Source organism: Anas acuta, chromosome 31, assembly GCF_963932015.1.
Source record: "Anas acuta chromosome 31, bAnaAcu1.1, whole genome shotgun sequence".
Lineage (NCBI taxonomy): Eukaryota > Metazoa > Chordata > Aves > Anseriformes > Anatidae > Anas > Anas acuta.
The window spans coordinates 752,280-775,039 of record NC_089009.1 but is presented as its reverse complement, the minus strand read 5'-3'; the positions used below and the strand labels follow the sequence as shown (position 1 = coordinate 775,039).

Sequence of the window (22,760 nt, the reverse complement as noted above, 5' to 3'; positions counted from 1 at the left end):
TCTGATGAGAGGGGAGAGCTTCTTACTCCATGCCTGAACCCCAAACTGCTTTGTTATGGTGCAGGATACTCACTGAGCTTTGCATCTTTTTTCTCTGCCAAACAAAAGCAAAAAGAAAGCACGATGGACAAGGACATCTTGCCTTCTCAAAATGCCCACTGGTAGAACCCAAAGGCCTTCATTTGGGGGAGGGATGGGCACTCACCCAGCTCTGTGGCTAGTTCCTCTGCAAAAGAAAAGCAAAAACACTTGGTGAGAGAGTACAGATTCTCATTACAAGACAAGAACTCATTTTCTTTGGGTTTGGGGCCAGACACTCACGCAGTCTTGCAGATTGGAGCTCTAGAAATGAGAAGAAAATCATGGTGAGAGGGAACAGCTTCCCATCCCATTGCGATGACCCCGAATACTTTCAGATGCAGATGGAGACTTACCCAGCCTTGCATTCTTTTCTTCTGCAAAAGAAAGAGAAAAGCAATGCATAATCAGAGGGGAAAGCTTCTCTTGCCATAGCTCCCATTGGAAGACATGAAGTTCTTTCCGTTGGGGAGGGACACTCACCTCGCTCTGCTTTCAGTTCCACTGCAAAAGGAAAGCAAAGGCAATGCATGATCAGAGGGGACAACTTCTTGTCATATGCCTGCTCCCATGGCTACGCCCCCCAGATTTATTCTTCTAGGAAGTGTCCAAATATAACTTTGCTCCCAAAGGAGGGACCAGACTAATAGTGAGTGAAGTTCATCTGTGAGCATGGCTTGTGCAAGCAGAACAACCAGCACACAGAAACTTGTGTAGCTTCCATTATGATGTCAGCAAAGATCAAATGAGAGTGAATGGGGAAGAGTTTGTCCCAGAAGCGTCAGTGCAGAGCGCGGCAGCCCCACAGCTCTCTCCCCGTCCCCACCTTGATCCCCGTTCTTTTCAGCCATCCCGGCTGTGTCCCGTGCCCAGGGCAGCCCCAGCCCCAGCCAACCCCACTCCACCGTAAAGGCTGAGGGGCAGCACTGGTCTGCTCTGTCCCAGCCCTGGGCTGCTCTGTCCCAATTGCCCACCCTCCCCTGCACATCACATTCACGTTGCCCTGAGGACACTCACCCAGTTCTGCTGCTTGTTCCTCTGAAGAAAACAAAAAAAGGTTGGGGGAGGGAGAAAAGAAGTGCCCTTTGAGAGGGGAGATCTTCTCATTCCATCACTGGACCCCATAGTGTTTTGTTGTGGTGGAGGATACTCACTGCGTTCTTTATTCTTTCTCACTGTCAAACAAAAGCAAAAAGAATGCATGATAGAAAGGGACAATTTCCCATCCCACACTACCCACCAATAGGGCCCAAATGCCTTCATTTTGGGGAGGGACACTGACCCAGCTTTTCAGTTAGATCCTCTGCAAAAGAGAAGCAAAAATACTTGGTGAGAGAGTACAGATTCTCATTACATGACAAGAACTCATTTTCTTTGGGTTTGGGGCCGGACACTCACTCAGTCTTGCAGATTGGTGCGCTAAAAATGAGAAGAAAATCATGGTGAGAGGGAACAGCTTCCCATCCCATTGCGATGACCCCAGATACATTCAGATGCAGATGGAGACTTACCCAGCCTTGCATTCTTTTCCTCTGCAAAAGAAAGAGAAAAGCAATGCATGATCAGAGGGGAAAGCTTCTCCTGCCATAGCTCCCATTGGAAGACATGAAGTTCTTTCCGTTGGGGAGGGACACTCACCCCGCTCTGCTTTCAGTTCCACTGCAAAAGGAAAGCAAAGGCAATGCATGATAAGAGGAGACAACTTCTCATCCCATGGCTGCTTCCACGGGAAGACCACAAATCCCTTCATTTTGGGGAGGGACACTCACCCAGCCTTCTATCTTTTTGTACTGGAAAAAAAAGGTAAAAGCAATGCATGATCAGAGGGGACAGCTTCTCGTCATATCGTCATATGCCTGCTCCCATGTCTACGCCCCCAAATTTATTCTTCTAGGAAGTGGCCAAATGTAACTTTGCTCCCAAAGGAGGGACCAGACTAATAGTGAATGAAGTTCATCTGGGAGCATGGCTTGTGCAAGCAGAACAACCAGCACAGAAACTTGTGCTGCTTTCATTATGATGTCACCAAAAGACAAGCGGAAGTGAATGGGGACGTATAGAGGACATCCCGGTCCCGGAAGCATTAGTGTAGAGCGGAGCAGCCCTGCAGCTCACTCCCCGTTCCCATCTTGATCACCGTTCCCTTCAGCCATCCTGGCTATGTGCTATACCCAGAGCAGCCCCACACTCCCCACTCCCGTGTCAGGGTGAGGGGCCCGCCCAGGGCAGCTCTGTCCCAGTAGCCTACCCTCCCCTGAACATTGCCTTCGTGTTGCCGAGGACACTCACCCAGCTTTGCTGCTTGTTCCTCTGTAGAAAACAAAAAAAGACAGGGAGAGAAAAGAGATGTCTGATGAGAGGGGAGAGCTTCTAATTCCATCGCTGGACCCCATACTGTTTGTTGTGGTGCAGGATACTCACCGAGTTCTGTATCCTTCCTCACTGTCAAACAAAAGCAAAAAGAAAGCATGATGGAAAGGGACATCTTTCCTTCTCAAAATGCCCACTGTTAGAACCCAAATTCCTTCATTTGAGGGAGGGATGGGCACTCACCCAGCTCTGCTTCTTTTGCCTCTGAAGAAAACAAAAAAAGGTTGAGGGAGGGAGAAAAGAAGTGCCCTTTGAGAGGGGAGATCTTCTCATTCCATCACTGGACCCCATAGTGTTTTGTTGTGGTGGAGGATACTTACTGCGTTCTTTATTCTTTCTCACTGTCAAACAAAAGCAAAAAGAATGCATGATAGAAAGGGACAACTTCCCATCCCACACTGCCCACCAATAGGGCCCAAATGCCTTCATTTTGGGGAGGGACACTCACCCAGCTGTTCAGTTAGATCCTCTGCATAAGAAAAGCAAAAATACTTGGTGAGAGAGTACAGATTCTCATTACATGACAAGAACTCATTTCCTTTGGGTTTGGGACAAGACACTCACTCAGTCTTGCAGATTGTTTCTCTAGAAATGAGAAGAAAATCATGGTGAGAGGGAATAGCCTCTCATACAATTGCTATGACCCCAAATACATTCAGATGCGGATGGAGACTTACCCAGCCTTGCATTCTTTTCCTCTGCAAAAGAAAGAGAAAAGCAATGCATGATCAGAGGGGAAAGCTTCTCCTGCCATAGCTCCCATTGGAAGACATGAAGTTCTTTCCGTTGGGGAGGGACACTCACCCAGCTCTGCTTTCAGTTCCACTGCAAAAGGAAAGCAAAGGCAATGCATGATCAGAGGGGACAACTTCTCATCCCATGGCTGCTTCCACGGGAAGACCACAAATCCCTTCATTTTGGGGAGGGACACTCACCCAGCCTTCTATCTTTTTGTACTGGAAAAAAAAGGTAAAAGCAATGCATGATCAGAGGGGACAGCTTCTCGTCATATCGTCATATGCCTGCTCCCATGTCTACGCCCCCAAATTTATTCTTCTAGGAAGTGACCAAATGTAACTTTGCTCCCAAAGGAGGGACCAGACTAATAGTGAATGAAGTTCATCTGGGAGCATGGCTTGTGCAAGCAGAACAACCAGCACAGAAATTTGTGCTGATTTCAGTACGATGCCACCAAAAGACAACTGGAACTGAATGGGGAAGGGTGGAGGACGTCCCTGTCCTGGAAGCGTCAGTGCCAAGCGGGGCAACTTCGCTTTCTATCCGCACATTAATCCCCATTTCCTTCAACCATCCCGGCCGTGTCCCATGCCCAGAGCAGCCCCACACTCCCCACTCCCGTGTCAGGGTGAGGGGCCCGCCCAGGGCAGCTCTGTCCCAGTAGCCTACCCTCCCCTGAACATTGCCTTCGTGTTGCCGTGGACACTCACCCAGCTCTGCTGCTTGTTCCTCTGAAGAAAACAAAAAAAGACAGGGAGAGAAAAGAAATGTCTGATGAGAGGGGAGAGCTTCTAATTCCATCGCTGGACCCCATACTGTTTGTTGTGGTGCAGGATACTCACCGAGTTCTGTATCCTTCCTCACTGTCAAACAAAAGCAAAAAGAAAGCATGATGGAAAGGGACATCTTGCCTTCTCAGAATGCCCACTGTTAGAACCCAAATTCCTTCATTTGAGGGAGGGATGGGCACTCAGCCAGCTCTGCTTCTTTTGCCTCTGAAGAAAAAAAAAAAAAATGGGAAGAGAAAAGAAGTGCCCGTTGAGAGGGGAGATCTTCTCATTCAATCACTAGACCCCATAGTGTTTTGTTGTGGTGGAGGATACTCACTGAGTTCTTTATTCTTTCTCACTGTCAAACAAAAGCAAAAAGAATGCATGATAGAAAGGGACAACTTCCCATCCCACACTGCCCACCAATAGGGCCCAAATGCCTTCATTTTGGGGAGGGACACTCACCCAGCTGTTCAGTTAGATCCTCTGCATAAGAAAAGCAAAAATACTTGGTGATAGAGTACAGATTCTCATTACATGACAAGAACTCATTTTCTTTGGGTTTGGGGCCGGACACTCACTCAGTCTTGCAGATTGGTGCGCTAAAAATGAGAAGAAAATCATGGTGAGAGGGAGCAGCTTCCCATCCCATTGCGATGACCCCGAATACATTCAGATGCGGATGGAGACTTACCCAGCCTTGCATTCTTTTTCTCTGCAAAATAAAGAAAACCAATGCATGATCAGAGGGGAAAGCTTCTCTTCCCATAACTCCCATTGGAAGACATGAAGTTCTTTCCATTGGGGAGGGACACTCACCCAGCTCTGCAGCCAGTTCCGCTGCAAAAGGAAAGCAAAGGCAGTGCATGATCAGAGGGGACAACTTCTCATCCCATGGCTGCTTCCACAGGAAGACCACAAATTCCTTCATTTTGGGGAGGGACACTCACCCAGCCTTTTCTCTTTTTGTGCTGGAAAAGGAAAGCAAAGGCAATGCATGATCAGAGGGGACAGCTTCTCGTCATATGCCTGCTCCCATGTCTACGCCCCCAAATTTATTCTTCTAGGAAGTGGCCAAATGTAACTTTGCTCCCAAAGGAGGGACCAGACTAATAGTAAATGAAGTTCATCTGGGAGCATGGCTTGTGCAAGCAGAACAACCAGCACACATCTTGTGTAGCTTCCAGTATGATGTCACCAAAAGACAATTGGAAGTGAATGGGGATGTATAGAGGACATCCCTGTCCCGGAAGCATCAGTACAGAGCGGAGCAGCCCTGCAGCTCGCTCCCCATCCCCATCTTGATCCCCCTTCCTTTCAGCCATCCTGGCTATGTCCCACGCCCAGGTCAGCCCCGCACTCCCCACTACCATATCAGGGTGAGGGGCCCGCCCAGGGCAGCTCTGTCCCAGTTGCCTACCCTCCCCTGAACATCACCTTCGTGTTGCCGAGGACACTCACCCATCTCGGCTGCTTGTTCCTCTGAAGAAAACAAAAAAAAAAGACGGGGAGAGAAAAGAAATGCCTGATAAGAGGGGAGAGCTTGTAATTCCATCGCTGGACCCCATACTGTTTGTTGTGGTGCAGGATACTCACCGAGTTCTGTATCCTTCCTCACTGTCAAACAAAAGCAAAACGAAAGCATGATGGAAACGGACATCTTGCCTTCTCAAAATGCCCACTGTTAGAACCCAAATTCCTTCATTTGAGGGAGGAATGGGCACTCACCCAGCTCTGCTGCTTGTTCCTCTGAAGAAAAGAAAAGCAAAAACTCTTGGTGAGAGAGTACAGATTCTCATTACATGACAAGAACTCATTTTCTTTGGGTTTGGGGCCAGACACTCACTCAGTCTTGCAGATTGGCGCTCTAGAAATGAGATGAAAATCATGGTGAGAGGGAACAGCTTCCCATCCCATTGCGATGACCCCAGATACATTCAGATGCAGATGGAGACTTACCCAGCGTTACATTCTTTTCCTCTGTAAAAGAAAGAGAAAAGCAATGCATGATCAGAGGGGAAAGCTTCTCCTGCCATAGCTCCCATTGGAAGACATGAAGTTCTTTCCGTTGGGGAGGGACACTCACCCCGCTCTGCAGCCAGTTCCGCTGCAAAAGGAAAGCAAAGGCAATGCATGATCAGAGGAGACAACTACTCATCCCATGGCTGCTTCCACGGGAAGACCCCAAGTTCCTTCATTTTGGGGAGGGACACTCACCCAGCCTTCTATCTTTTTGTACTGGAAAAGAAAGGTAAAAGCAATGCATGATCAGAGGGGACAGCTTCTCGTCATATGCCTGCTCCCATGGCTACGCTCCAAAATTTATTCTTCTAGGAAGTGGCCAAATATAAATTTGCTCCCAAATGAGGGACCAGACTAATAGTGAATGAAGTTCATCTGGGAGCATGGCTTGTGCAAGCAGAACAACCAGCACAGAAATTTGTGCTGCTTTCGGTATGATGTCACCAAAAGACAAGCGGAAGTGAATGGGGACGTATAGAGGACATCCTGGTCCCGGAAGCATTAGTGTAGAGCGGAGCAGCCCTGCAGCTCGCTCCCCGTCCCCATCTTGATCACCGTTCCCTTCAGCCATCCTGGCTATGTGCTATACCCAGGGCAGCCCCACACTCCCCACTCCCCCATCAGGGTGAGGGGCCAGCCCAGGGCTGCTCTGACCCAGTTGCCTACCCTCCCCTGAATATTGCCTTCGTGTTGCCGAAGACACTCACCCATCTCAGCTGCTTGTTCCTCTGAAGAAAACAAAAAAAAAAAGACAGGGAGGGAAAATAAATGTCTGATGAGAGGGGAGAGCTTCTCATTCCATCACTGGACCCCATAGTGTTTTGTTGTGGTGGAGGATACTCACTGAATTCTATATTCTTTCTCACTGTCAAACAAAAGCAAAAAGAATGCATGATGGAAAGGGACAACTTCCCATCCCACACTGCCCACCAATAGGGCCCAAATGCCTTCATTTTGGGGAGGGACACTCACCCAGCTGTTCAGTTAGATCCTCTGCATAAGAAAAGCAAAAATACTTGGTGATAGAGTACAGATTCTCATTACGTGATGAGAACCCATTTTCCTTGGGTTCAGGGACAGAGACTCACTCCGTATTGCAGATTGCTGCACTGCAAATGAGAAGAAAAATGGCATGCTGAGAGGGAACAGCTTCTCATCACATTGCGACACCTCAAATCCCTTCAGATTTTGATGGAGACTTACCAGCCTTTGCACGGTATTCATCTGGAAAAGAAAGAGAAAATCCTTGGAGTGCTCTGTCCCAGTTGCCCACCCTCCCCTAAATATCACGTTGGCCTTGTCCTGGGGACCAAGCACATGGACACTCACCCAAATCTGCTGCTTGATCCTCTGGGAAAGGAAAGTAAAAGCAAAGCAGGATAAGAAGGTAGAACTTCTCATCTGATTGCTGCTTATGGGAAAACATTGGGTTTCCGAATGCAGACTTACCTAACCGTCCAGCTTTTTTAATGGAAAAGGAAAGAAAAGTCAATGTGTGACCAGAAGGCAGTGCTTCACATTCCATGGCTACTCCCATAGCTACGCCCTTAATTATTCTTCTGAGGTGAGTGTGCACAGAGCACCTACCTCCGAGTTTGGGTGGGACCAGACAAACAGGGAGCAAGGACCCAGCTTGGAGCAAGGCTTGTGCACGTGGACCAGTAAGGACAGACACTTGTGCAGCTCTCTGCACCGTGCCACCAAAATGCAAGGGGAAGTGAATGGGGACATGGGGAGGATGTCCCTGTCCCAGAAGCATCAGTGCAGAGCGGGGCAGCCCCACAGCTCGCTCTCCGTCCCCACCTTGATCCCCGTTCCTTTCAGACATCCCGGCCCGGTCCCATGCCCGGGGCAGCCCCAGCCCCAGCACTCCCCACTCCCACACCTCGCTCCAGCTGCTCCTCCAGCACCCACGAGCCACCAGCACACAAGCCCCCAGAGCCCACCCAGACCAGGCCCTCCGGCACGGACACCATATCCCCAGGGGCTGGGGGCAGGGACTGCAAGGACTCACCCAGCTCTTGGGTCTGTTCCGCTGAAAAGCAAAGGCGGAGGAACAGGTGGTGAGCAGAGCAGCTTGGTTGCTGGGTGGGAACATGTGCAGGGGGGCTGCGCCTTGCCACCAGCCCCACGCTGCAGCCATGCTCCCTGGCCTCCCACCCAAGACAATCCAAAGGCCTTTGGAATCCCCAGGAGAACATTCCCTTCCTCCTCCTACCCACCTCCCTGGGCCAGGGCTCAGCCCCGCTCCAGACCCACGCGGGTCCCTGCAGAACACCTCCCTCCGCTCCATCCCTGTGCTGCCAGCTTACCTTGCTTTTGAAAGAGATAAACACCAAGGCCAATGGACACAGCTAAAAGCACGAGGACCACAGCCAGAGCCACCTTCCAGGGCTGGGCATTGTGGAAGATTGGAGCTGAGAAAAGGCACCAGGAAAGGGGCTGTATTTACATGGCTGGGATTAGGAAAGCAAGACCCAGACTTCTCCTGGGTTAGGACAAGTGCAGGGGCCAGGAACACCTCACCCTGGCTGTGCCATTTGTACCTGCAATGTGCAGGGATGATTCTCGTTCCTGCTGGAGGCGGCTGTTCCTGACCACGCAGGACAAGGGCCCCTCCACGCTACCGGTCACGATGACGGCGCCTCCGATTTCAAAGAACCCCTCCTGGTCCTGGGAATGTGTCTGGGAGACCGAGGGCAGGTGCTGCCCGCGAGCATCCCTCCACAGCAGCTGCGGCAGCGGGTACCAGCCGTCCGATCGACACAGCACCCGGACGCCTCCGGCCTCGTAGCCCCCCAGGGAGAGGTGGGGGTCAGCGCCTGTGGCTGGGGGAAGAGCGTGTGGCTGGGGCTTGACTTGGGGAGGGATTGAGTTCCAAGGCAAAGACCCCATCTGCTCCCGTGCAGACACAGCACAGACCCAGCCACCGCCCCCATGGCTCTCAGACCAGTCCTTCCATGCATGCACTCTTCCAAGCAGTTACGGACCATTGAGGAGAATCCCCTTCAGTCCCTGAAAGGACTCATTGATGGCCATGAGAATGGGACAGTGATCTGGGTGAAACACACAAACCCAGGAATACCTGCACAATCTCCTTGAAGCATCAATCCAGCCACTAACCTGACACCTCCAGATTCACCGTTGCTTCATCAGAAGCATCACCATCTTTCACGATGCAGATGTACTGGCCATCATCAGAGGGCCTCAGCCCCATGATTCGCAAGTCCAGGCTTCCAGCAGAGAGACCATCTCTCACCAACTCTGTCCTCCCGGCATATGCCCCTATCTGCTCCTTGTACAGGTCCTCTGCATTGCGGTAGTGGTGCACTGTCTCAGAGAACTTGTCCCGGATCCACGTGACCTCCAAGCTGCGAGCATCATGTTGAGGGGACAAGTGGCAGGGCAGCACGACATCCTGCCCCACGGTGGCAGTGACAGGCTGGTCTGGTCCCACCACTGTGAGCTGGGCTGGGCAATGGAGAAGGGCACAGAGAGGCGGTGAGATTTTGCCATCGTAAATTTAGGGGCAGTGAATGACGAAGTGTGAGCTGTGTGTGAGTTAGTGTGTGCTGTGTCCGCCTTGTCCTGTTGGATACCGGGGCAATAGGAGAGGGAGAGGAAGGACGTGTAGGAGAAGGAGGGGTGCTGGGAGTGGGAGCCCTCTCTGCAGCATTCAGGCAGGCGAAGGAGACACGGAAAGGGCAGCCAAGGCAGCGCCCGTATTGTGTGAAAGAACCAAAGGGAAAGCGAAACAATCTCCTTGAAGCATCAATCCAGCCACTAACCTGGCACCTCCAGATTCACCGTTGCTTCATCAGAAGCATCACCATCTTTCACGATGCAGATGTACTGGCCATCATCAGAGGGCCTCAGCCCCTTGATTCGCAAGTCCACGCTTCCAGCAGAGAGACCGTCTCTCACCAACTCTGTCCTCCCGGCATATGCCTCTATCTGCTCCTTGTACAGGTCCTCTCCATTGCGGTAGTGGTGCACTGTCTCAGAGAACTTGTCCCGGATCCACGTGACCTCCAAGCTGCGAGCATCGCGTTGAGGGGACAAGTGGCAGGGCAGCACGACATCCTGCCCCACGGTGGCAGTGACAGGCTGGCCTGGTCCCACCACTCTGAGCTGGGCTGGGCGATGGAGAAGGGCACAGAGAGGCGGTGAGATTTTGCCATCGTAAATTTAGGGGCAGTGAATGACGAAGTGTGAGCTGTGTGTGAGTTAGTGTGTGCTGTGTCCGCCTTGTCCTGTTGGATACCGGGGCAATAGGAGAGGGAGAGGAAGGACGTGTAGGAGAAGGAGGGGTGCTGGGAGTGGGAGCCCTCTCTGCAGAATTCAGGCAGGCGAAGGAGACATGGAAAGGGCAGCCAAGGCAGCGCCCGTATTGTGTGAAAGAACCAAAGGGAAAGCGAAACCCAGAGGGTTTGAGCTGTGGGCTCAGGTTCCCCCTGTCCCACAGCTGATCCACAGCCCCACAGCAGCATGTCTGTCAGGCACAGGGGGAGAGCCCCCAGCAGCCCCGCAGGATCCTACCTGAGCTCAGCCAGAGGACGAGCAGAGTGACGAGGGAAATCAGGAGGCCGCTGGCATAGCTGGTGAGTCTGGGGTGGCTGCAGACCCAGGGGAGAACCATCTGTGCTGCAGCGGGAGCAGGAGCAGGAGCAGAAGAGAGAGGGGACCAAGGGGCTGCAGGCACCACAGGCAGATGGGGAAGGAGTCCCCCTGGGCCCGGGCACAAGGAGCCACAGCCAGCAGCACCTTGGGCAGGGCGCAGAGCCTGCACTTTTGTCACGGGCTGGGGGACACAGCAGGCAGCCCCCAGGGGTTCTTCTCCAAGGGAGTCCCAGCGACAGAGAGGTCCCTCACGGCACCCAGCAGAGCTGCAGAAAGCACAAGGCTACGCCCAACTTCCCTAACCTTTGCCCAGTTCCTGCCTGCAATAACCCTCTGGGAGCACCTTTGTCCCTGGGGCAATGGGAGCAAGTGTCCTGGGAGCTCTAGAGGCTTGGCACCACCATGCATCACAGCTGGGTACCCTGCCTAATGCCTTCAGCAAGCACAAGGGGCTTGTCCCCAGCAGGAGCCTCTCCAGAACACCAGTTAATGCTAGTCTTTCTCTGATGCTTCGTCTCCGCCACTCCTCAAATCACTCTGCTACTGCTCCTTGTGGGGTCCCTCCCATGGGATGCCGTCCTTCCCAAAATGATCCTGCGTGGTCTTTACTCTGGCATCCCAGTTGTCTGCCCTCCCTGCACGCCTTTTTATGTAGAGGGACGGAGAGTTCTTGCGCTCTAAGGAAAACATCCTTAGAGTCTCCAGCTCTCCTCAGCTCCTTTGTCCCTTAGGATGGTATTCCAGGGGATCTCATCCTCTAGGTCTTTAAATAGCTTGGATTTGCTCTTTGGAAGTTCAGGGTCCTGCCTTGGCCCTTTGCCAGGCCCACATTCCTGGAGATCACAAACTCAACCATGGCATGGTCACTGCAGCCCAGATTGCTTCCAGTCTTGACCTCTTTAATGAGCTTGTCTGCATAGGTGAGCACCAGGTCAAGTAACGCTTCTCGTTGGGTTGGTTTCTCTAGTACTTTTACCAGGAAGTAATCCTCAACGCGATCTAGGAATCTCCTGGATTGCTTAAAGCCTACTGTGTAGTTTTCCCAGCAGACATCCGGGTGGTTCAAGTCCCCCATCAGGATGAGAGCATGCGAGCACGATGCTTCTTGTAGTTGAAGCAAGAAGGCCTCATCCATAGGCTCCCCTTGATCAGGCAGCCTGTAGTAGACTCCGGAAGAACCGTGTTTCTGTGATAGCAATCAGGTCATATTTGTCTAATTTCCCCATGGTTTCCAATTCCTCTTGCTTGTTTCCTGTGCTGCGTATATTGGTGTAGAGGCATTTCAGCTGGGCTGTTGGTCATATTGCATTTCTAGAACCCTTCCTGTTGTATTGGGACAGGTCACGAGAGTTTCCCTGCCGTTACTTAGAGTGATGGTGTTCTCAGCCATGCTTTCTTGCTCGCCCTGCCTGCAAGCACTTCTGTGCAAACTGCCATGCCATGCCCTGACCAACACGCCATGCTCTGTTCACCACGCTCCTGGACTCTCGCTCTCCCTAGGGTTCTGCCTTTATATGACAGAAAGGAGGCTTCTGGATCCTCCCATGCCTCATCAGCTGGCCTCGCGAGGGCTGCTGAGTCCTAGCAGCTCCCTTGGATTCCTCGAATACCCTCGATGAAGGAAAACCCCTGCATGCCTCGATCCCCCACTCTGCTGCAGGACACATCTGCCCTGGAGCCGATTGCCTCGTCTTCTTTTGTAATGATTTAAAATATTCCCACCCTTGGAATTTCCCTGTTCAGAAGTTGACTTATTTAATTACAAGGAGTATTGCTAATTTTTTACATGGAAATCCATGCTAAATAATTCATTCTTTCACGCACAAAGCCAAATTTATAAATGGAGTTAGGAACGGAGAACTGGAGCCCACAAATGGGGTTTGCAAATTTGAAGCAAAGGCATGCCTGAAGTCTGAGTGCCCCCACCAGCTGTGGCAGGTCTCAGCATGCAGTGAGGTGTACGGGGCAGCCTCTGGAACCACTGCCCCTCATTCTTGCCCTGCTCCTGCAGGACCAAGGAGACGTGAGCCAAGAGTGCAGAAATTTCTTCTCAGAAAGAATGGTTAGGCATTGGAACGGGTTGTCCTGGGAGTTGGTGGAGTCACTGTCCCTGGGGGCATTTAAGGAAAGTTTGGACGTGGTGCTTAGGGACATGGTTTAGTGGGTAATAGTGGTGGCAGAGAGGTGGTTGGCCCAGATGTGAGAAACAAAGATGTGATTTTGCAGCAGAAGGTGTGCTTTTGCAGTGGAAAATGACTCTATCCTTGCATACTTGGAAGGCATTTTGCAAGGATGGCAGTGGTGTAGCAGTGATGACCTTAGAGGTCTTTTCCAACTGTACTGGGTCTGGCTGGGATGTTAACTTTCCCTGCAGCAGCCCATACAGTGCTGTGCTCTGCACTTGGAGCTAGAACAGCAGTGGTATCACACCAGAGTTGTGTCTGCTGCTGAGCAGTGCTGGCACAGCATCGGGACTCTCTCTAACCCTCCTAGGGGGTGGGCAAAAAAGTGAGAGAAGAAACATCACCAGAGCATGCTGACCTAAACCAACCAAAGGGATATTCCATACCGTGGTCAATCATCGCTCATTTGTGGGAAGTAGAGAGTAATTTCTTTCCTCTGCTCTTCCAAATAGCCTTTATTGGATTTGTTTGTTTGTTTTTCCCTTTCCCCCTCCCTTTTCCCCTTTCCTTTTTTCCTTTTTTTTTTCTTTTTCTTTTTCTTTTTTTTTCCCTTTAGTTAAATCACTTAGTTAACAATAACATTTCCTGAATATTTTTTTTTCCTTTAGTTAAGTTATCCTTATCTCAACCCGTGAGTTGTTCTTTACTTTACTTCTTCCCCTCCTCATGTAGGGAGGGGGAGTGAGACAGCAGTTGTGGTGTTTAGCTGCTGAGCACAGTAAAACCACCACACCAACTTCAATGATTCTTTGATCTAGGGCTGAAGTCTGAGGCCACCTGCTGCCTCTGCTTGGAGGACTTCCAGGAGCTGGTGATGCCTCCTGTGGGCACAGCCTCTGCAGAGCCTGTGTGATGGAGGCTGGAAGCTCTTTGGGTGCCCCCAGGGCAGGGAGGGCAATGAACCCAGGTGGGACAAGGGGGTCCCAGGCACCAGCTGGGGAAGTGGGGCAGCTGGAGCTTTGGTTCCTCCTGGCTCTGACTCCCAGGACCAACACCAAGGAGACGGTCTGCTGCAAGACGCCTTCGCAGGCAGCAAAGCCTCAGGACAGAAAGCACCCAGCAAATGCCACTGCCAGACTCCATCTTCCTGTGCAAAACTTTATTTCACAGAATCATAGAATTGTAGAATATCCCGAGTTGGAAGGGACCCATAAGGATCATCAAGTCCAACTCCTGGCACAGCACAGGTCTGCCCAAAAGTTTAGACCATGGGACTAAGTGCACAGTCCAATCGCTTTTTAAATTCAGGCAGGCTTGGTGCAGTGAGTACTTCCCTGGGGAGTGCGTTCCAGTCTGCAACCACCCTCTTGGTGAAGAACCTCTTCCTGATGTCCAGCGTAAACTTCCCCTGCCTGAGCTTAATGCCATTCCCGTGGGTCGTATCACTGTTGTCTACAGAGAATAGGTCACCTGCCTCTCCACTCCCCCTTGCAAGGAAGTTGTAGACCATGATGAGGTCCCCCCTCAGCCTCCTCTTCTTCAGGCTGAACAGGCCCAGTGCCCTCAGCCATCTTCGTCGCCCTCCTCTGGGCACTCTCCAACAGTTTAAAGTCCTCTTTGTACTGTGGTGCCCAGAACTGCACACAGTACTTGAGCTGAGGCCGCACCAGCGCAGAGCAGAGCGGGACAATCACTTCCCTCAACCGACGAGCAATGCCGTGCTCGATGCACCCCAGGGTACGCTTGCCACAGTTCTGTTGCTGCTGTGCCTTTTTGTGCTCCAGAGGGGGGAACAAAAAGCCCCCACAGGCTGCTCATGCTCAACACCAGGCACAGAGCAAGTATCAACCCCAAACTAGGAGGCAAAGGTGGCCTGCACTGGCCAGCAGCACACGGTGACCACATCCCTTGCCCTGGGGTCTGCAAGCATTGCAAGCAGAGGGGAGAGGAGTGTGGAGAGCTGCTGCTGCCCCTGTGCTGCCCACTATGGCTCAGAGGCAGGGTGAGACCCGTGGGTGCCATCAGGGCTTGTGCCCCAGCACAGGAGCCCTGTGCAGGGCAGAGCCCAAAGCACCACAGCTTCCCGAGCTCCACTTCCTGCAAGATTCCCACAGACCCAGTCCTTTCCAGTGCTTCTCCCCATGCTTCATGGGATGGATTCCACAGCATCCTGCCTTCCCCAAGCCCTCCCACAGCATCCAACTCAGAAAGCATCCCAGCCCTGCAGCATCCTGGTCCCAGAGCATCCAACCACGAGAACAGCTTCGCTGCCCTCCACTGTAGCCAGGCACCGGCTCAAATCCAGCTTCCACTGGACTTTTCTGCCCTGCCACTTCAAGTTTCCTGTTCTTTTCGGGGTATGCAGCTTCCTTCAATAATGATTTAAAATATTCACACGCTGGGATTTTCCATGTTCAGAAGTTGATTTATTCATTTACAAGGAGTATTACTAATTCTTTTACATCTAAATTCATCACTGGAGTTAGAAACATGTTTCCCAAAAACAAAGAAAAAGGGCTGCCTGAAGTCATTACCCCCCACCATCTGCCACAGGTCTCAGCGTGCAGGCAGAAACACAGGGCAGCCCCTGGCCCCACTGCCCCTCATTCCTGCAGTGCTCCTGCAGGATGAAGGAGAGGTGATGCAGGAGTGTCTGGAGGAGGGCAGGAGCTCCGCGGGGCTGGGGACAGGGTCTACAGGGTGCTGTCCCTCAGGCACAGCTGGGCATTCGTCCCCAGCCAGAACCAGGGGCGCATGCTCTCCCCTTTCAGGAAGGCATCTGTGAAAGTGAAGATCTCGACCCAATTGTCATGGTTTATAAAAGACACCTGCCCCTCAGTACAGTCAAGACAGACCCAGATCCTCGTGGGGACAGGGGACAGGGACAAGGGGGTGGGAGGAGATGTGAGAGACTTGAGATTGTCATAACAGTACTCCACGGCCCAGATCCCTTCTTTAGGGCTCATGTTGATCCACCCCTTCCTCTTCACAGATGCCCTGGCCACCCCCACAGCCCACCCTGAATGCTTTAGCCCCTCTCCCTCCACCTCCACCAACCAGCAGTGCCTCCCCTCTCTGAACTCCTCACGTCCTAGAATGCAACAACAAGTGTCAAATCTCTCTGGTGTGTCAGGCACCTGCTGCTGTTCAGTTTCCCGTTTCACACTGCAGTTGTCCTGAGACAGGACAAGCAGGGAATGAGCCGTGTGTGGATCCAGGGTCACCTTCACTGCAGGGACAGAAGGAGCCAGGCCATCAGGGGCAGAGCTCAGCCCTGGGCAGGCTTTTCCCAGCTCAGGGCCAGGAGCTGCCCCACGGGGCAGGAGATGGGGCACCTCTTGGCTCCTGAACATGCCTCACCAGAGGGAGGAGGAGCACCTCAGAGGACAACCCAGTGCACACCTACCTCTATTTTGAGGCAGCAGAAACCTTCTCCATGCTGGAAGGAGAGGGGAGAGCTGGTCACAGCCCATGGCCGGTGCCCAGTGGTTGTGGGTTTTGTGAGGGGTCAGCCCTGGGCTGCTCTGTCCCAGCTGCCCACCCTCCCCTGCACATTGCCTTGACATTGCTCTTGCGCTCAAGCTCAGGAACACTCACCCTGCCCTGCAGCTTGTTCCCCTGGAAAAAGAAAGCAAAAGCAATGTCTGATGAGAGGGGAGAGCTTCTCACCCCATGCCTGAACCCCAAACTGCTTTGTTATGGTGCAGGATACTCACTGAGCTTTGCATCTTTTTTCTCTGTCAAACAAAAGCAAAAAGAAAGCACGATGGACAAGGACATCTTGCCTTCTCAAAATGTCCACTGGTAGAACCCAAAGGCCTTCATTTGGGGGAGGGATGGGCACTCACCCAGCTCTGTGGCTAGTTCCTCTGCAAAAGAAAAGCAAAAACACTTGGTGAGAGAGTACAGATTCTCATTACATGACAAGAACTCATTTTCTTTGGGTTTGGGGCCAGACACTCACGCTGTCTTGCAGATTGGTGCTCTAAAAATGAGAAGAAAATCATGGTGAGAGGGAACAGCTTCCCATCCCATTGCGATGACCCCGAATTCTTACAGATACTGATGGAGACTTACCCAGCCTTAGATTCTTTTTCTCTGCAAAAGAAAGAGAAAAGCAATGCATGGTCAGAGGGGAAAGCTTCTCCTCCCATAACTCCCATTGGAAGACGTGAAGTTCTTTCTGTTGGGGAGGGACACTCACCCAGCTCTGCTTTCAGTTCCACTGCAAAAGGAAAGCAAAGGCAATGCATGATCAGAGGGGACAACTTCTCATCCCATGGCTGCTTCCACGGGAAGACCACAAATTCTTTCTTTTTGGGGAGGGACACTCACCCAGCCTTTTATGTTTTTGTACTGGAACAGAAAGGTAAAAGGAATGCATGATCAGAGGGGACAGCTTCTCGTCATATGCCTGCTCCCATGGCTACGCCCCTAAATTTATTCTTCTAGGAAGTGGCCAAATATAACTTTGCTCCCAAAGGAGGGACCAGACTAATAGTGAATGAAGTTCATCTGTGAGCATGGTTTCTGCAAGCAGAACAACCAGCACAGAAACTTGTGCAGCTTTCAGTACGATGCCACCGAAAGACAACTGGAACTGAATGGGGATGGGTGGAGGATGTCCCTGTCCTGGAAGCGTCAGTGCCAAGTGGGGCAACCCCGCAGTTCGCTTCCCGTCCACACCTTGATCCTCGTTCCCTTCAGCCATCCCGGCCGTGTCCCATGCCCGGGGCAGCCCCGCACTCCCCACTCCCGTGTCAGGGTGAGGAGCCCGCCTAGGGCTGCTCTGTCCCAGTTGCCTACCCTCCCCTGAACATCGCCTTCATGTTGCCGAGGACACTCACCCAGCTCTGCTGCTTGTTCCTCTGAAGAAAAGAAAAAAAGAGGGAGAGAGGAAAGAAATATCTGATGAGAGGGGAGAGCTTCTAATTCCATCGCTGGACCCCATACTGTTTGTTGTGGTGCAGGATACTCACCGAGTTCTGTATCCTTCCTCACTGTCAAACAAAAGCAAAAAGAAAGCATGATGGAAAGGGACATCTTGCCTTCTCAGAATGCCCACTGTTAGAACCCAAATTCCTTCATTTTGGGGAGGGATGGGCACTCACCCAGCTCTGCTTCTTTTGCCTCTGAAGAAAAAAAAAAAATGGGAAGAGAAAAGAAGTGCCCTTTGAGAGGGGAGATCTTCTCATTCCATCACTGGACCCCATAGTGTTTTGTTGTGGTGGAGGATACTCACTGAGTTCTTTATTCTTTCTCACTGTCAAACAAAAGCAAAAAGAATACATGATAGAAAGGGACAACTTCCCATCCCACACTGCCCACCAATAGGGCCCAAATGCCTTCATTATGGGGAGGGACACTCACCCAGCTCTTCAGTTAGATACTCTGCAAAAGAAAAGCAAAAATACTTGGTGAGAGAGTACAGATTCTCATTACATGATGAGAATCCATTTTCCTAGGGTAGACTCACGCAGTCTTCCAGATTGGCGCTCTAGAAATGAGAAGAAAATCATGGTGAGATGGAACAGCTTCCCATCCCACTGCGATGACCCCTTTGTGCAGCTCTCTGCACCGTGCCACCAACACACAATGGGAAGTGAATGGGGACAGGTGGAGGACGTCCCTGTCCCAGAAGCGTCTGTGGAGAGTGGGGCAGCCCCGCAGCTCGCTCCCCGTCCCCACCTTGATCCCCGTTCCTTTCAGCCATCCTGGCCGTGCCCCGTGCCCAGGGCAGCCCCAGCCCCAGCATTCCCCACTCCCACCCCAGGCTCCAGCTGCTCCTCCAGCACCCCCGAGCCACCAGCACACAAGCCCCCAGAGCCCACCCAGACCAGGCCCAGGCCCTCCCGCAGGGACACCACTTCCCCAGGGGCTGGGGGCAGCGACTGCAAGGACTCACCCAGCTCTTGGGTCTGTTCCGCTGAAAAGCAAAGGCGGAGGAACAGGTGGTGAGCAGAGCAGCTTGGTTGCTGGGTGGGAACATGTGCAGGGGGGCTGCGCCTTGCCACCAGCCCCACGCTGCAGCCATGCTCCCTGGCATCCCACCCAAGATGATCCTAAGGCCTTTGGCATCCCCAGGAGAACATTCCCTTCCTCCTCCTACGCACCTCCCTGGGCCAGGGCTCAGCCCTGCTCCACACCCAGGGGGGTCCCTGCAGAACACCTCCCTCCGCTCCATCCCTGCGCTGCCAGCTTACCTTGCTTTCGAAAGAGATAAACACCCAGGCCAATGGACACAGCCAAAAGCACCAGGACCAGAGCCAGAGCCACCATCCAGGGCTGGGCGTTGTGGAAGAAGGGAGCTGAGAAAAGGCACCAGGAAAAGGGCTGTATTTACATGCCTGGGATTAGAAAATCAAGACCAAGACTTCTCCTGGGTCGGGACAAGTGCAGGGGCCAGGAACACCTCCCCATGGTTGTGCCATTTGTACCTGAGATGTGCAGGGATGATTCCCGCTCCTGCTGGAGGCGGCTGCTCCTGACCACGCAGGACAAGGGCCCCTCCAAGCTCCCAGTCATGATGACGGCGCCTTCGATTTCAAAGAGCCCCTCCTGGTCCTGGGAATGTGTCTGGGGGTCTGAGGGCAGGTGCTGCCCGTGAGCATCCCTCCACAGCAGCTGCGGCAGCGGGTACCAGCCGGCCGATCAACACAGCACCCGGACACCTCCGGCCTCGTAGCCCCCCAGGGAGAGGTGGGGGTCAGTGCCTGTGGCTGGGGGAAGAGCGCGTGGCTGGGGCTTGACTTGGGGAGGGATTGAGTTCCAAGGCAAAGACCCCATCTGCTCCCGTGCAGACCCAGCACAGACCCAGCCACCGCCCCCATGGCTCTCAGACTAGTCCTTCCATGCATGCACTCTTCCAAGCAGTTACAGACCTTGAGGAGAATCCCCATCAGTCCTTGAAAGGACTCATTGATGGCCATTAGCATTGGACAGTGATCTGGGTGAAACACACAAACCCAGGAATACCTGCACAATCTCCTTGAAGCATCAATCCAGCCACTAACCTGACACCTCCAGATTCACCGTTGCTTCATCAGAAGCATCACCATCTTTCACGATGCAGATGTACTGGCCATCATCAGAGGGCCTCAGCCCGGAGATTCGCAAGTCCAGGCTTCCAGCAGAGAGACCATCTCTGACCAACTCTGTCCTCCCGGCATATGCCTCTATCTGCTCCTTGTACAGGTCCTCTGCATTGCGGTAGTGGTGCACTGTCTCAGAGATATGGTCCCGGATCCACCTGACCTCCAAGCTGCGAGCATCGCGTTGAGGGGACAAGTGGCAGGGCAGCACGACATCCTGCCCCACGGTGGCAGTGAGAGGGTGGCCTGGTCCCACCACTCTGAGCTGGGCTGGGCGATGGAGAAGGGCACAGAGAGGCGGTGAGATTTTGCCATCATAAATTTAGGGGCAGTGAATGACGAAGTGTGAGCTGTGTGTGAGTTAGTGTGTGCTGTGTCCCCCTTGTCCTGTTGGATACCGGGGCAATAGGAGAGGGAGAGGAAGGACGTGTAGGAGAAGGAGGTGTGCTGGGAGTGGGAGCCCTCTCTGCAGCATTCAGGCAGGCGAAGGAGACACGGAAAGGGCAGTCAAGTCAGCGCCCGTATTGTGTGAAAGAACCAAAGTGAAAGCAAAACAATCTCCTTGAAGCATCGATCCAGCCACTAACCTGACACCTCCAGATTCACCGTTGCTTCATCATAAGCATCACCATCTTTCACGATGCAGATGTGTGAAAGAACCAAAGGGAAAGCGAAACCCAGAGGGTTTGAGCTGTGGGCTCAGGTTCCCCCTGTCCCACAGCCGATCCCCATCCCCACAGCAGCGCGTCTGTCAGGCACAGGGGGAGAGCCCCCAGCAGCCCTGCAGGATCCTACCTGAGCTCAGCCAGAGGACGAGCAGAGTGACGAGGGAAATCAGGAGGCCACTGGCATAGCTGGTGAGTCTGGGGTGGCTGCAGACCCAGGAGAGCCCCATCTGTGCTGCAGCGGGAGCAGGAGCTGGCAGCTGAAGAGAGAGGGGACCAAGGGGCTCCAAGCACCACAGGCAGATGGGGAAGGAGTCCCCCTGGGCCCGGGCACCAGGAGCCACAGCCAGCAGCACCTTGGGCAGGGCGCAGAGCCTGTGCTTTTGTCACGGGCTGGGGGACACAGCAGGCAGCCCCCAGGGGTTCTTCTCCAAGGGAGTCCCACCAACAGAGAGGTCCCTCACGGCACCCGGCAGAGCTGCAGAAAGCCCAAGGCTACGCCCAACTTCCCTAACCTTTGCCCAGTTCCTGCCTGCAATAACCCTCTGGGAGCACCTTTGTCCCTGGGGCAATGGGAACAAGTTTCCTGGGAGCTCTAGAGGCTTAGCACCACCATCCCATCACAGCTGGGTGCCCTGCCTAATGCCTTCAGCAAGCACAAGGGCTTGTCCCCAGCAGGAGCCTCTCCAGAACACCAGTTAATGCTAGTCTTTCTCTGATGCTTCGACTCCGCCACTCCTCAAATCACTCTGCTACTGCTCCTTGTGGGGTCCCTCCCATGGGATGCCGTCCTTCCCAAAATGATCCAGGGAGTGTCAGAGCCTGCTGCTGCCGTCGGCGGGAGGCAGAGACGCTGCGTGTGTTAGGTGTGAGCAAGTGGATGACCTGATCCGCATGGTGGCGGAGCTCAAGGAGGAGGTGGAGAGGCTGAGGGCCATCAGGGAGTGTGAGCGGGAGATAGACTTCTGGAGCAACTCCCTGCAGGGCCTCAAGGAGAGGTACCGGGGTGAGACCCCCCAAACGGGGGTGGACCCCCTGCCCAGTCGCCGTCGGGCAGAGGGAGGGGACCTGGGAGTTGAGGAGGAATGGAGACAGGTCCCTGCTCGACATCGCAGGCGATGCCCTCCTCTTCCGACCCCACCTTCCCAGGTGCCCTTACAAAACAGGTTTGAGGCCCTGGAGAATGAGAGATCAACAGCAACTGAGGAAGAGGTAGAAAGTGTTCCCAGGAAGATTCCTAGGGTGAGGAGGTCAACTCCACGCATCAGGACTGCCTCCACCAAGAACGAAAGAAGGGTGATTGTTGTGGGTGACTCTGTCCTTAGGGGAACAGAGGGCCCTATTTGTCGGCCTGACCCTACCCGTAGGGAGGTCTGCTGCCTCCCTGGGGCCAGGGTCAGGGACATTGCCAAGAAGGTCAAGCGCCTGGTACGGCCCACTGACTACTACCCGCTATTGGTCTTTCAGGCTGGTAGCGATGAAGTAGCAAAGAGAAGCCCGAAGGCGATCAAAAGAGACTTTAGGGATTTGGGGCGACAACTTAGAGGTTCAGGCTCACAGGTTGTGTTTGCCTCTGTCCTTCCGATAGGGGGGATGGAAGCTGAAAGGTGCGCTGTTCGCATAAACTCGTGGCTTCGTGACTGGTGTGACCGGCACAACTTTGGGTTTTTTGATCACGGGAAGGTCTATGCTACACCGGGCCTGATGGCACCGAATGGGATGGGCCTCTCTCGGAGAGGGGTAAGGATCTTGGGTCAGGAGTTGGCAGGGCTGATAGATAGGGCTTTAAACTAGGTAAGAAGGGGGATGGGGCTGAAGCAAGGACTGTTGGGGCTGTGCCAGGGGGAACAATGGCAAGGCCGGAGGATAAGGTAAAGGCCCAGCTGAAGTGCATCTACACCAATGCACGCAGCATGGGTAATAAACAGGAGGAGCTGGAAGCCATCGTGCAGCGGGCAGGCTACGACTTGGTTGCCATCACGGAAACGTGGTGGGACCAGTCTCATGACTGGAGTGCTGCGATGCCTGGCTATAGGCTATTCAGAAGGGACAGGCAGCACAGAAGGGGTGGCGGTGTGGCTCTCTATATTAGAGAGTCTTTCGATGTTGTAGAACTCGAGGCTAGGAATGACAAGATCGAGTCCCTTTGGGTTAGGATCGGCAGGGACAACAAGGCTAGTGTCCTGGTCGGGGTCTGCTATAGACCGCCGAACCAGGATGAGGAGACGGATGAGGAGTTCTACAGGCAGCTGACAGAAGTTGCGAAATCGTCAGCGCTTGTAC

At 53.1% G+C, this 22,760-nt stretch overlaps 3 protein-coding genes across 3 annotated transcripts in view; 1 reads left to right on the top strand and 2 right to left on the bottom strand.

Moving 5' to 3' along the window:
• The window catches only part of LOC137846204 (butyrophilin subfamily 3 member A1-like), a 228,584-nt gene that overhangs the window by 135,952 nt on the left and 69,872 nt on the right, over positions 1 to 22,760 (top strand). The window lies entirely within an intron of this gene.
• On the bottom strand, positions 76 to 21,027 carry LOC137846158 (butyrophilin-like protein 2). The gene is made up of 26 exons (XM_068663861.1): positions 20,834 to 21,027; positions 20,608 to 20,707; positions 20,400 to 20,444; positions 19,735 to 20,082; positions 9,767 to 10,114; positions 9,102 to 9,449; positions 8,525 to 8,806; positions 8,291 to 8,395; positions 6,174 to 6,194; positions 6,043 to 6,063; positions 5,916 to 5,936; positions 5,803 to 5,823; positions 5,685 to 5,705; positions 5,553 to 5,573; positions 5,418 to 5,438; positions 4,907 to 4,927; positions 3,253 to 3,273; positions 3,126 to 3,146; positions 3,013 to 3,033; positions 1,361 to 1,381; positions 1,233 to 1,253; positions 1,096 to 1,116; positions 562 to 582; positions 435 to 455; positions 322 to 342; positions 76 to 226 (listed from the first exon to the last, which is right to left on the bottom strand). The coding sequence occupies exons 2-26, from the start codon at positions 20,705 to 20,707 to the stop codon at positions 147 to 149; spliced, it is 2,013 nt and encodes a 670-aa protein (XP_068519962.1). The 5' UTR covers positions 20,834 to 21,027; the 3' UTR covers positions 76 to 146.
• Positions 1,843 to 22,760, bottom strand: part of LOC137846263 (uncharacterized) — a 44,161-nt gene continuing 23,243 nt past the window's right edge. Inside the window, exons 4-8 of the transcript XR_011090435.1 lie at positions 7,067 to 7,087; positions 6,951 to 6,971; positions 6,823 to 6,843; positions 2,368 to 2,388; positions 1,843 to 1,868 (exon numbers count right to left, since the gene is read on the bottom strand). The gene's annotated coding sequence lies outside the window, so the exon portion shown is untranslated. The remainder of the gene's footprint in view (positions 1,869 to 2,367; positions 2,389 to 6,822; positions 6,844 to 6,950; positions 6,972 to 7,066; positions 7,088 to 22,760) is intronic.